This window comes from Malus domestica, chromosome 12 (assembly GCF_042453785.1).
Source record: "Malus domestica chromosome 12, GDT2T_hap1".
Classification (NCBI taxonomy): Eukaryota; Viridiplantae; Streptophyta; class Magnoliopsida; order Rosales; family Rosaceae; genus Malus; species Malus domestica.
This window is the reverse complement of record NC_091672.1, coordinates 8,142,462-8,155,549: the sequence shown is the minus strand read 5'-3', so window position 1 is coordinate 8,155,549 and position 13,088 is coordinate 8,142,462. Positions and strand designations below refer to the sequence as shown.

General features: G+C 36.2%; 1 protein-coding gene and 1 long non-coding RNA gene across 2 annotated transcripts; both read right to left on the bottom strand.

The window, feature by feature from the left end:
- Nucleotides 1-4,609: 4,609 nt before the first annotated feature.
- LOC139190223 (uncharacterized) lies at nucleotides 4,610-5,224 on the bottom strand. The gene is made up of 2 exons (XR_011574305.1): nucleotides 5,083-5,224; nucleotides 4,610-4,804 (listed from the first exon to the last, which is right to left on the bottom strand). It is a non-coding gene; the product is annotated as an uncharacterized lncRNA (long non-coding RNA).
- Nucleotides 5,225-5,800: 576 nt separating this feature from the next.
- On the bottom strand, nucleotides 5,801-12,780 carry LOC103423259 (putative elongation factor TypA-like SVR3, chloroplastic). The gene is given in 15 exon segments (XM_029090541.2): nucleotides 5,801-6,168; nucleotides 6,863-7,058; nucleotides 7,431-7,588; nucleotides 7,641-7,648; nucleotides 8,232-8,326; nucleotides 8,652-8,736; nucleotides 8,815-8,966; nucleotides 9,541-9,657; nucleotides 9,741-9,875; nucleotides 10,171-10,260; nucleotides 11,030-11,182; nucleotides 11,429-11,605; nucleotides 11,695-11,898; nucleotides 11,998-12,107; nucleotides 12,462-12,780. Coding segments are annotated over 15 exon segments (2,058 nt in total). The 5' UTR covers nucleotides 12,703-12,780; the 3' UTR covers nucleotides 5,801-6,031.
- Nucleotides 12,781-13,088: the final 308 nt, after the last annotated feature.

Here is a 13,088-nt window from a genome sequence, read left to right as displayed (position 1 = left end):
ACCTGAGTCACTTCCAGTGCTAACTCGCCCAGTGCCGATTGCTGATGGGAGAAATAATAGAGAATCCTCAGTCACTTCCAGTGCTCTGACCTGTTTAAGACTCGGGTTTAGAGGTTTGGTTTGAATCTACAGCAGAAAATTAAACGTGAGAGTGTAGTCGAGAGTACTAACCTTTTGAGAGACAGAATTTGAGAGACAGAGTTTTGAGAGTCAGACTCGGGCTTTAGAGGTTTGGCTTTGGGTGAATTCTCAGTCACCGCCGCTGGGAATGAGAGCAGAGAGATAGAGTTTGAGATAGAGTTTGAGAGGAGGGAGGGAGGGAGCGGCTGCGCGAATTGGGAGTGCGAAAACAGGCGAGACCGAGAGAGAGGAGGACTGGACCTAGGTTTAGGTTACACTCGGTAAAACGGTGGCGTATTAGAAGACTTCGGTTCGGTTTTCGGTTCGGTTCGGTTTCCGAACCTCAGAAACCGAAACCGAACCAGACAGCTTCGGTTCGGTTCGGTTCAACAGCTTCGGTTCGGTTTTTTTTTCGGTTCGGTTTTTTTCGGTCTCGGTTCGGTTTTCTGTCCGGTTTTTTTCGGTTTTCGGTTTTTCCAACCCACCCCTACTTATGTGTATTAGAGAGTGTGTTAACAAGTGTATTTTTTTTTCTTTATAAATAACATTAATTATATATTAATGAAGCTCAAACATTTTTCACTATGTCAAATAGGCTTTTGCCAAAATACTCTGAGTTTGGCTAACTCATCACTTTGGTCCCTGAGATTTAAAATAAATAGAATTTGTCCACCATCAATCATTTTGGTTATTCCGTGAAAAATTTCTATTAAATAACGATAAATGACAAAAATACCGTCAATTTTTGTGAAATTATTTTGGCACATTGCTATTAAATTGAGGGTATTTTTGTCATTTTAGTCCTTATATAACAAAGATTTCACAGAATAACTAAAATAATTGATGATAGACAAACACATGGACCATTTCTATCGATTTCAAATCTTATGGACCAAACTGAGGAGTTTTGCCAATCTTATAGACTGTTTTAACTGAAAACAAACCTATAAAATATCTGCAGTTAAATTTTTGAAGAAGAGAAATGAAAGTAAGAAAATAGAAGAAAACATCCCACCAAACAAATTCAGAAAAAAAAAAAAAAAAAAAAGCTCACCAAACAAATTAATGGGCGGTGCCAACGGTTTTGACGACTTTTGTATGGAAGCAGTAGGAATCCGCACGTCAATTAATTATTTTTAAACTCTCATTTTCCAGTTTTAATCCACGTTTTCTCCACCATGCAAGAGAAAAAGTTTAAAGCACCTGACCTCGATTTCAATTCATCACAAATGGAAGAGGAAGTTTTGTTTATTTTTATTTTTATTTTTATTTTTATTTTTGTGTGTTTGGGGTGAATGGGTTGGGGCAGTCTTAAGATTCATGTGTTCACATTTTCCATATGTGGTACTTTTTTAGGATTGAAGATGATTAATTTTGGTCCTTGTATCTTTTATGGATTTAATAATTTAAGTTCATGTGTTTTTACTTTTGGAAAATTTTGTTTATGTGCGTTAGTTTTTACTTTGCCACGTACTTTGACATGCTCCATCAACCAACCACGTTGCTCGTGAAAGGTTTAATGAGCGTAGTTAGTAAAATACGAATCGAGTATAGTACGGGAACAACACGTACGTGTATTATTCGACAAGTTTGTTTATTGATATAAATTATTTTATTTCTTTTATATACGTGAATTTTACATGTAGTGAAAAGTGTATTAAACGTGAAAAAAGTATGTATGCACGTGTATAACACATGCAGTGTACATTGAAGTTTTGGAAATGTGTAATTTAATGAGACATGCGCAAAAAACAAAAAATATGTGTGAAAATACTAAATTAAATAATAAAAAACATAATAGATTCCCCTAGTTGTACACATGTTTTGACGTCTCTCTCAAATAATAAGAGAGATAAGAAGATGATTATTTATTTATAATTGGTTGCACCAAATAATTTATCCTCTTTGGGTGACACGGAGTGTTTTCTTGAGTGGCAATCGCGGTCACAATTAAGACATTTGCATTTCTACAAATAAATTATAAATTGATGTTATCTGAGTTTTCATTTCAGTAAGGTGACATCAAATATAGAAATGTAGTGACAAAAAATATCGGAAAACTTCGTAGGTGGGACACTGTTGTTGAAAATAATAGCATAAAAAAATGGAATGATTTGGGAAAAAAGACCTATATGTTTTTAAGAGAATGCATGGTTGGAAATGATAAAATTGGAAGAAAATATAATATCTTAGGATAATTAGAAGATTTTTTATTTTTTTATTTATTTTTTTGTTGGAATTAGAAGAAAATATTTTAAAAGCGCGTAGTTGGTCTTGGGAGATGGACAAAAACTATATTTTGTTATTAATTAATTAGCACTTGAGGAAGAGGAAAATAATTTTGTAAGGTAACCAAGTCAATAATGGATTGTGTTGAATCAGCCTTTCTTGCTCACACGACATCTTCGACACCGAAGAAAGGAAGACACTAGGTGTTTGGATCGAACCACCAAGTTTTTTAGTCGTTGACCTTTTGGATTAATTAGTCCCCATGCTAAGGATGAGAGATTTTTTAATGCGTTCGAAATACGAGTAGTACGTCGTATGTTAGTTTATAATTGGAGGAATTTTTTTTTTTTAATTTTATTTTTTGGTAAGTCTCTCTACTTGTATAATGACGTATGACATACGTGTCCGTGTTCCAGACACACTAAAGAATCTCTCGCTAATGAGAAATTCTTGACTATCATTGAGTTGGACACACTCGGTGAGTCTATCTCCATTATTAGATATGAGATAGATTAATAACTACATACAACCAATGATGGAACAAATTTTCCCGATGATTCGTATATGAAGGTTTCGAAGTTTAGGAGAGAAATAAATGTGAATTTTTCTTTAGTTACATTGTAAGAAAGATATGCCATGCTCCTGCTCAACACTAGTATAAATCCTCCCCCATTGAGATCGAGTACTCGTACATGATCCGAGTTCTATAACTGCCTTCACTACCTCTTATGTCTTATTAGTTATCCATAGGCAAATAGAATTGTTGTCGTCCCTTGAACTAATGGTTCTACGTCTCAAATTGACAACATTTTGGTAGAAATGTAACAGAATGACCAAGTAGTCATGTATGACAGAATTGGAGGGCTCCATAATTTAATAAATGAGTTGGAGGTCAAAAATGTCACTCGAGAATCTCTACGCCTTTGGGATATATTATTTCTTTGAGAAATTTGGTTTTCGTCATTTCATTTATTGATCAAGATCATTTGACTTTTATACACCTTATTATCTTAATAATTAAATATTTACATGCCAGTATATTTAAATTTTATAATTAAAAATTATTTAATCATTTTCAAATACGTCCATTTTGTGTTCAAAACGTTACACTAGTATATTTATATTTATTGCTGAATTTCGTATTAAAGATTTCAGGATTTCTCTCTCTCTTAATATGACAATTGTATGGAGATTTCAGGATATGGTTTTGGATTTTATATTACAAAACAAGTCTCTGGTGTTGGCCACAATTGTAGTTGTAGAGCCACCAAGTCAGTAAGGGATTGTGTTGAATCAGCCTTCTATTACACAAACACGCCCGGCCAAGACCATACATGGGTCGCTATAGTTTTTATACAAGCGATACTAGAAGTGGAGGTGAATTAGGAACTTTAAGTGCAAGTTTTAACTCTTCATAAACAGTAAATTATAGCAATGATCCACCAACTTTAATCAAATGAGAACAATGGTCCCTCAACTAAAAATCCATTGCCATTGATTCCTCAACTGATTAAAACATGTAGCTATGGTCATTTTTGTCAACTCCGTCAAAATGAGTTATGTTGGTGGGACCGTTGTTACAATTGAGTTAAAGTTGAGGGACTAGTGCTCCAATTGGGTTAAAATTGAGGGACTATTTCTCCAGTTGAATTAAAGTTGCAAGACCATTAATACAATTTTTCTTATTTGATTTTTCATACTTGCCCCTTGATTTCACGTGACTCATTTTGACGAAAGTTCTAACAGAGTTGGCAAAAAGACCATAGCTGCAAGTTTTGATGAGTTGAGGGACCAATGGTAATAGATTTTTAGTTGAGAGACCATTGTTCCAATTTGGTAGTTGAAGAACTATTGCTACAATTTACTTCTTATAAGATAACTTTTCTAAGAAATCTTCAATATGCTAAATAAGAAATCAAGTAATTGAAGTAAAGATAGGGTTTGTTTTGAACCTAGACGATTAGAGAAAACAAAGGACCCGTTTGATAACCATTTCTTTTTTTTTTTCTTTTCAGTTTTTCAGTTTTTTCGTAAACTGAAAACTGAAAACTGAAATCGTGTTTGGTAACTATTTCCATTTTTCAATTTTCAAAGAAATGAAAACTGAAAACCAAAAAGTGAAAACTCAAGAACATAGTTTTTAGTTTTTATTTTTTAACTGAAAAATAAAAGTAATTATCAAACAAGATTTTATTTTTCAGTTTACAGAAAAAGGGAAAACAAAAACTGAAAATAGAATGACCATCACAAAGCCCCAACAAACCAAACTTCGCTTTTATTACTAGTCCTTTTGCTCAAGAAGTCAACAAGACGAGACAAAATGCTTCATGTATGTAATGACTTTCTCTTTGGGTTTGGTCTTACAAATCTTCTTTGTCCTGTGTCGTATGAATCACGGTTTAATCATATATAACACACAAACCGTTCTAACCCATAGATGGGTACCGGACCATTGCTATAGGGTGCGTTTGGTACGTGGGACGGGACGGGACGGAACGGGACAAGACGTTCCGTCCCGCGTTTGGTGCGCCAAAAATGGGTGGAACGGGCTGTTCCACGGGACAGATTTTGGGTGTTTTTGCGTTCCACCTCCCCCTCCTGGAACGGGTTTGTTCTACGTCTGTGGAACACAATGTTTTACCATTTTAAGACAAATATACCCCATGTCTTTTTCAAAAATTACACCTTCGTTTCGTCCCATCCCGTCCCGTCCCGTCTGCGTACCAAACGCACCCATATTGAATGGAATCAGAAACTTTAATATACATTACACACTTCAATTTCAAACACTCACTCAATTTAGAAACCTAAAAATTTCTTTAGTGGGACCAACTTCGGTTCTAGAAGGCGGTCCCACACGTGACACGCCCCATCTAGATGTTACAAATGCGTAGCATCGATGACATGACATGAGAGCAGAAACTAGAAACATGAGAGCTGGAACTTTGGTTTTGGTCTCAACTCATGGAAATCAGACTTTTCTATAGCAAATACGGCCTCTCGTACCCCATGTGCATTCAATCGCCATCTTCCTCGTAATTTTACCAACTACGGTAGTTTTTCTCCGACCACAAGAAGTAAGGCAGTAAACTTTTCATGAACCAAAATTTGAGGAAAACCAGCCCTTAGACCTTAGTTCTAGTCTTCTAGACCATAAGAATAAACATAACAACCGCTTCACTATATTATGTGTGTGGGGGTGTCTATATATATATATATATAAGGGTAAGTGAGTGACAAAACGTACCTGGTAAGCAGCTGACGACAGGCCTGAGCTCGAACAAGCAGCAGTTAAATTCACAAAATAATATATGCTTTGCTCACATTTCCTTTCCATTAGCTAAAATATTGAGTCGTCGTACCCAGTGCACAAGGCTCCCGCTTTACGCAGGGTCTGGGAGAGGTGAATGTCGGCTAGCCTTACCCCCATAAAATAAAAACTATGGGACAGTTGCAGAAATCTTCATCAATTCAATTTGTCTTTTCACATCACCAGTGAACATCTTCTAGTAATACAAATTTGAGTCTCATTCTTTTATATACAACCAATTAATATTGCAAAACTTTGCTTACTCTTTCTCTTTTGTCTAAACATTATATCGCAGCTTACTCAAATGAGTTATCCAATGAGCTTTGGCGGCATAATCATCGGTTCACATCATATATATTTTACGAGAACTGATTACCTGTTTGATTTCTTTGAAAACTTTGGGTTCTTGCACATTCGGATACTTGCAGGAGTGACCTCCACCAATTCATCCTCTTGAATATACTCAATGCAGTCATCCAGACTGTAGTCCAATGGGGTGTCAAGAATCACTGCACAGAGAGATGGGGGAATCAAGTTTATTAAATGCCATGAACTGAGGCTTGCTTCTGCAGATGCACAAACTCAAAAAAATCAAATTGCTTATCAAAAGTTTAGAAGAAAACACGAGAACCCAACCATTTTTATAACCAATCAATGCCTAGGCAGATTATTGACGTGGGAAATTCGAGGGACCTTTCAGAAATTATTAGTATAATAAAAGGCCTACTGCATTGGTTCTGCTAAATATTAAGCATGGCACCATTAAACTTAAGAAACATCAAATATCCCGTTCTCCTCACAAATATAAGGATAATTTTGTTCTGAAAAAAAAAAAGAAAAAAAAGTGGACATTTAAAACATATAGAGCAAAATCAAAGCTATTATGATAAAAATTCAATCTATTTGGGTTGCTCCATGTGGAATACTATGTTTATTGGGTCTCCCTAAAAGTACCATTAACAATGGGATAAATAGCTAACAAAGTAACAACTTGGTTAGACATAATTGAAATGTTAGGAAAAAGTTTAGTTTTTATTAATTACTCAGCATTATTGCCTCAAAACGGCTAAACCTCACCGATATTATATTTTTGGTCAACATATCAAAGCTTAATAAATGTAAACTTACCAATATCAGAAGGGAGTTAACTCTTTCATGCAATAGACAGGAAATAAAATAACAGGTACCATAGTTGCTTCTCACCTGTTTGTTCTTTGTTGGAACGGATATTTGTTGCAGCCTTCTTCTTACACACATTAAGGGACAAGTCCCCAGGCCGCTGATGGATGCCAACTATCTGACCTCTATAAACTTCCACCCCGGGACCAATAAACAACTGCCCCCTCTCCTGTGAGCTAGAAATGGCGTAAGAAGTACTCGTTCCACCCTCAAAGGCAACCTAAAAATCAATTTGTCACAATTCAGTATAGTTATCCTGACACAGGGAAGACGTACATGCAAGTCACAAATATGATCTTCATTTGGATGACTGCAATGCTTGAACTTGAGTATTCACCTTAATGAAAAGTTAGGTTAAAATCATTGTCACAAATATGATCTTTATTTGGATGACTGCAATGCTTGAACTTGAGTATTCACTTTAATGAAAAGCTATGTTAAAATCATCTCAACCTTAGATGTGCAAAAGTGTGACAAGTGATAATCGCAACTGTTCTAGTCAGTACCATAACTGAAATGGCAAAAGGCTTTCAGCCTTCACCACCAAGACTTGCAAAGTTAAACATCAAAATAATGATATGTCGGAAGTTACCAGTGAACCCTGATCCCGGGTACTCATATCACCAGCCCAAGGTCCATAGCTATCAAATACTGTGTTGAGAATCGCAGTGCCACGAGAAGCTGTTAAAATTGCATTTCGTAAACCAAGAAGGCCACGAGTTGGAATTTTATATTTGAGGAAGGTTGTGCCTGCGTAAAGCAGGAGCCTTGTGCACTGGGTACGACCTTAGGAAGGTTGTGCCTTCAGACCTAGTGCATGCATAAAGTCCATACAGATAATCAGATCATATGTTGCATCCACCAAGCGGAAAATTCAAGTAATAACTGTCTTTGGCCATAATCAGAAAACAAAAGAAGAGTACTATGACCCTCCAAGGTACCCACTGTGGAGGAAAGGGGCCATTGTTGAACAGGATGACAATTAAGTATTAGTTTACTAATGTTCTTTTGGTTACATAGTCTAATCATTTCAAAATAGTCTAAGCATTTCAAAATCAGACATGTGCATAGTATTAGTTAAAGGGAGTACTACATAGAAAATGCATCTGCACCAGTTCAGGATAAGAGACTGACAAGCAATTGTGGTAGAGAAAGCACAGTATATATCTAATGGAAGAACAATGTTTCTCACAAGATCTTCATTATGGACTATCTTTTACAGTGTGCAAACTTTGGTTGCACCCTAACCACTGCTAGAGTTATAAAGAAAATTATGCTCTAAATATTATCATGTGCTCACTCATTGCCTCCGATTCTACTTTATGCATTTACATTGAATTTAAAAAAGATGATAAGTTAAAGATGAACATAGAAGCATGAAATGTCTACACACCCAACTCCTTGCATATCAAACATCTGCCCCCGCCTTTTGCCAAGAAGCTCAACAACAGGGCCCATGTGTTCTTCTGGCACCTCCACAGTGGCGATCTGCAAGCAATCCACATGACATAAATGACTGATATCAGATGAGTGGTACCCTGATTCCTAACTTGTAGGGGATATTTCCCTTAAGAAAATTTATTTGGCAATATCGTTACTTTATTTGTAATTTTGAACAAACCATGCACCACAGTTCTTAAGAACAAAGCAATGCATTTATTATTATTTTTAAGTAGTATGACAATGTGCGCCCTATTTTGATTCCCATTCTTTCAAAATGGAATAGAAATATTGGTCTTCAACCGTGACAGTAAGTATTTCTAACATTTGCCCATTTCGTACACATAAGAAACAATAAAGTTCTGACACTCACCTCATATGGTTCCAGCAATTTGTCATTCACCCTTTTGTTAATAACTTTGGGAGGTCCCACCATGAATTCATATCCTTCTCTTCGCCTGAATTAAATAACCATTTAAAATTGTGCATATAGAATTAATAAGATTGTGGAATAACAACTAAACAACAATACTCACATGTTCTCGATCAATATGGTAATATGTAAAGTACCCCGTCCACTAACAATGAAGGTATCTGCTGTTTCGCCATCTTCAACCTTCATAGCCAAGTTACGCTCAAGCTCACGAGAAAGGCGATCTCGTAAGTTCCTACTGGTAACATACTTTCCCTGAAAAGGACGAAATAAATTTCCAATCATTGTTACACAAGACAAAATCACTTGATCACTGTATTTTGTGCCAGAACTAATTACCAGAGGGACATTAAAAAAATATATGAACAGACAAGGCAGAATCTTAAGTTGTCCGATATATTGCAGGCTATGTTGCTAGATGTCAATCAAGGACCACTGATTAGGGGGACTCACTTTAATCTACAGTGACAATTCTAACATCATACTATGCAAAACTGTGGCAATTGAACATTACCCCATTTTGACCAAAAACGAAAAACATTACCCTATATATATGTTAATACAAAATCATCTCCATTACTCATTCATGCATTATTAAAGTAAAGATTCCAATCTCGAATGTCCTCATATCTTCTGCTCCATTCACCAACAAGGTAAATACTTTAGGATGTGGAATAACTGTTTAGGAGTCAGATTTTACGCAGATTGTTCAATATTCTGGCTTGTTCATAACTTCATACATTTACCCTAAAGGAAATCTTAAGGAATTGATTAAAGTTATCATGGTATGAGACAGTAAACAATAGTAGAAACTATTTTATAGGCATACCTCACGTCCAACAAACGGTGAAGTGTTTATGGCAAAAGCCATTTTCACTGTTGGTTCCTCAACCCTAATGGCTGGTAATGGTGTACCAGAGATCTTACAAGCAATTGTCTCGCCAATCTGAGCAGATTAAAAAATATTAAATAAACCATGAAATAACTCTCAAGTTTATAAAAATGTGATAGCATCAACAAAGTTATAACCTGAATATCATTGATTCCACAAACAGCACATATATCACCAGCCTCCACACTTTCTGCAGGAACCCTACTAAATTTTTCATACACAAAAAGCTCACTAACTCTTGCAACTCGACATGCATCTTCTGAGGTGCATACCTATAAAATACACCATATCTAGAAGTTTAGAAAACTTGTTTCTTTTCCTGTGTTGAAGAAATGCATTAAGATGAACTTTATGCATTCCTTTTGTTTTTGAAAATGAACTTTAATCATGAGAAAAGAATACCATCTTAAAAATTCAGATTAAACATGTAAAAATACTACTGTTAAGGGTTAAATATTAACAGCGATAATCAGATATCATGAAAATAATACCCCAAGCTATTTAATTTGGAAAAAGAAAAGGCTAGAATGTAACATTGACCATGTTCCAGTTTTGGTTCAAACTCACCTTCACATCCATCCCTTTCCTCAGAACCCCAGCATGCAAACGTCCAATAGCTATTCGCCCTTTATGTTCATCATACTCAATGTTTGTAACCTGCAATGTTTTGATTAAAATTAAATACAAATAACCTATAGATGCCTAAGTTGAATAATAAGAAAAAACTCGAGAAATAAACAGAATAAAGTAAAAGCAAATGCAGATAAGTTCCACAGGAGCAAGTTAAAGCTATACAAGTATTATGGTATTATGGTGACAAATAAAAACTTTTTGTAGTGCAGTTCAGTTTGTCTTCCCTAACCACTCTACCAAATTGCATTAATATGGACCAGAAATTTTGTAATTCATAACAGTCAAATATAGCCATTAACTTTCTTCATTTTCCTGAAATGTAGTAAAAAGTCTTCTTGTTCTGAAAGCACATCAGAAACTTGATAGGTAATTTAGGAAACTCACTCTTCCAGAGTTATGCAAGCAGCAGCTCATATTGCCTTGGATCATTTACAAATATTAACACGTGTTATGGAAGCAAGAACAACAACAACAAAGCCTTTTCCCACTAAGTGGGGTCGGCTTTATGGAAGCAAGAACAATTAATATAAATTTCTTGTTCTTCATCTTCCACTTATCAATTTCAATCAGTCAAGATGTTAAAGAGTCTGAGCCTCCTTGACTCTTCTCCTATACTAAAAAAGAAGGATATTCCATACAGGTCTTTACATCAAAAGCCTTGTAACCTAATTATATGATCAGCCTTTCTTGATAGAAAAATAGTTTCTTGATCCAGATTTTACAGTCACGATTAGTAGTAAATATCTATAAAATAAAAGCAGAAAGAACGATGAAATTATCAAAAAGTACTGACAAGCATTTGAAGTGCACCATCTTTGTCAATAGCAGGTCCAGGGATGCATCTCATTATGGCCTCGAAAAGTGGTGCAAGATCATCTGCCAAATTATCAGCTGACAACCCCGCTTTTCCTTTAATCCCACTAGCATATATTGCCTGGAAATCACACTGCAAGCAAAACGATGAGATTAGACTTCTTAGCTTTCCCAATCTGATCAAGATTCAATCATTCAAAACATGTTTAAAAGGAAATTTCTGGCTATTATATTCAACAAGAACCACAAACTAGTTCCTAGTATTCCAAGATACCATTCCAACGTGCCCCAAATACATCGTTTCAAAGGCATGAGGAGTCAAAATAATGCACCCAGTTTGAGAAACAAATTACGATCCAAAGGACAATTAATTTGTTACCTGTTCATCAGTCGCATTTAGTTCAATGAATAGTTCAAAAGTGGAATTGATGACAAAATCTGGACGAGCTGAAGGCCTGTCAATCTTATTAACAACGACAACAACTGCATGACCAAATTCTAGAGCCTTCTTCAAAACAAATCTTGTCTGTGGCATCGGGCCCTCAACAGAATCTACCTAAAAACACCAAGCAAGCAAACTGCTGCTTTCAAAAGCACCAGACATAAGGATTACAAGTCAAAGCAACAGAAGGTGCAAAAGGGTACCACTAAAAGAATCCCTTCCACCATATTGAGGATGCGTTCTACTTCGCCTCCAAAGTCAGAATGTCCAGGAGTATCAATTATATTAATCTTCGAGTCTTTATAAGTAATAGAGGTATTTTTGCTTAGTATAGTAATTCCCCTTTCACGCTCTAGATCATTTGAGTCCATTATCCTTTCCTGTACAAATTAGTTATCACGAAATACCTGCACAAAAGCCCCAATAACAATGTCATTAAGAAATTTAGAAATACGAAACCGAAAAAAATATAGACATGAAGAATTTTCGTGAGATTTATACTCTACCTTTGATTGCCTCAACATTGCATCAACCAAAGTTGTTTTTCCGTGGTCGACGTGCGCTACGATTGCTATGTTCCTTATGTCAGTTCTCCTCATCAACTTACTCCTCCTCTCTGAGACAAGAACCAAGTTTCCAATCAGACTAACCTTACCCACCATCCCCAATCAACACACGCACACACATCAATCAATCAATCAAGAAAGCAACCACTTATCTACGACTATTCGAAGATAAATTCTGAGACCAATCTGCTCTAAATACGAAATTACGTAAGAATTGGTGCAGTAAATAGGAAAATATCGAACAGAGGCATGGAAATGAAAGATTGCAAGAGAAGAAGAGGAAGAAGAAGAAGAAGAGAAAGTACCTGTTTCAATGGTGCAGTAAATAGGAAAATATCGAACAGAGGCATGGAAATGAAAGATTGCAAGAGAAGAAGAGGAAGAAGAAGAAGAAGAGAAAGTACCTGTTTCAATGGCGGCGGCTTCGGTGGCTTCAGAGACGGAGCATTTGATTGGCGGGTGAGCGGAGAAGCGTTTCGGGTTCCGGGAGCGGAGTTTGAATGTGGTGGTTTTGGCGGTTGAGGAAGAAGGTAAGGTGAAGCAGAAGAGTTGCTTGGCGACTGGAAGAGGAGAGGAAAGGCTGGTGCTTCTAGGGTTTGGGATGGAGAAGGAGGAGCCGTGGAAGCTGCAGGTTGCCATCTCCATGGCTCTGACTCTGTGCTCGCAGCGGCTCAGCCTCAGGGAGAGAGACAAAGAGGAGATTTGGCGAGTGAGGAACTTCCAAAGCAACATTCTATTTTATTTTTCACATATTTTTGTTCTCGATTTTCTTCAATTCATCTGATTTCACGGTCGAAAATTAAAATCAGTACTTGAAAAGTTGCGGTAGGACTCCACATCCTCGTTGGGTGGGACCTGGGGATGGTGGATCCTCTGTCATCTTTAGTTAATGTGGGTCCCATCTGTTTTTCGATTTAAAGATTTTTTTTTATAATATTTTGGAGAACATGACAACACTTCATTGCTACGTAACATTTCAAATTAATAATATAAGGATATGTAGATAAAAACTTATATATTTTCATTAGAAC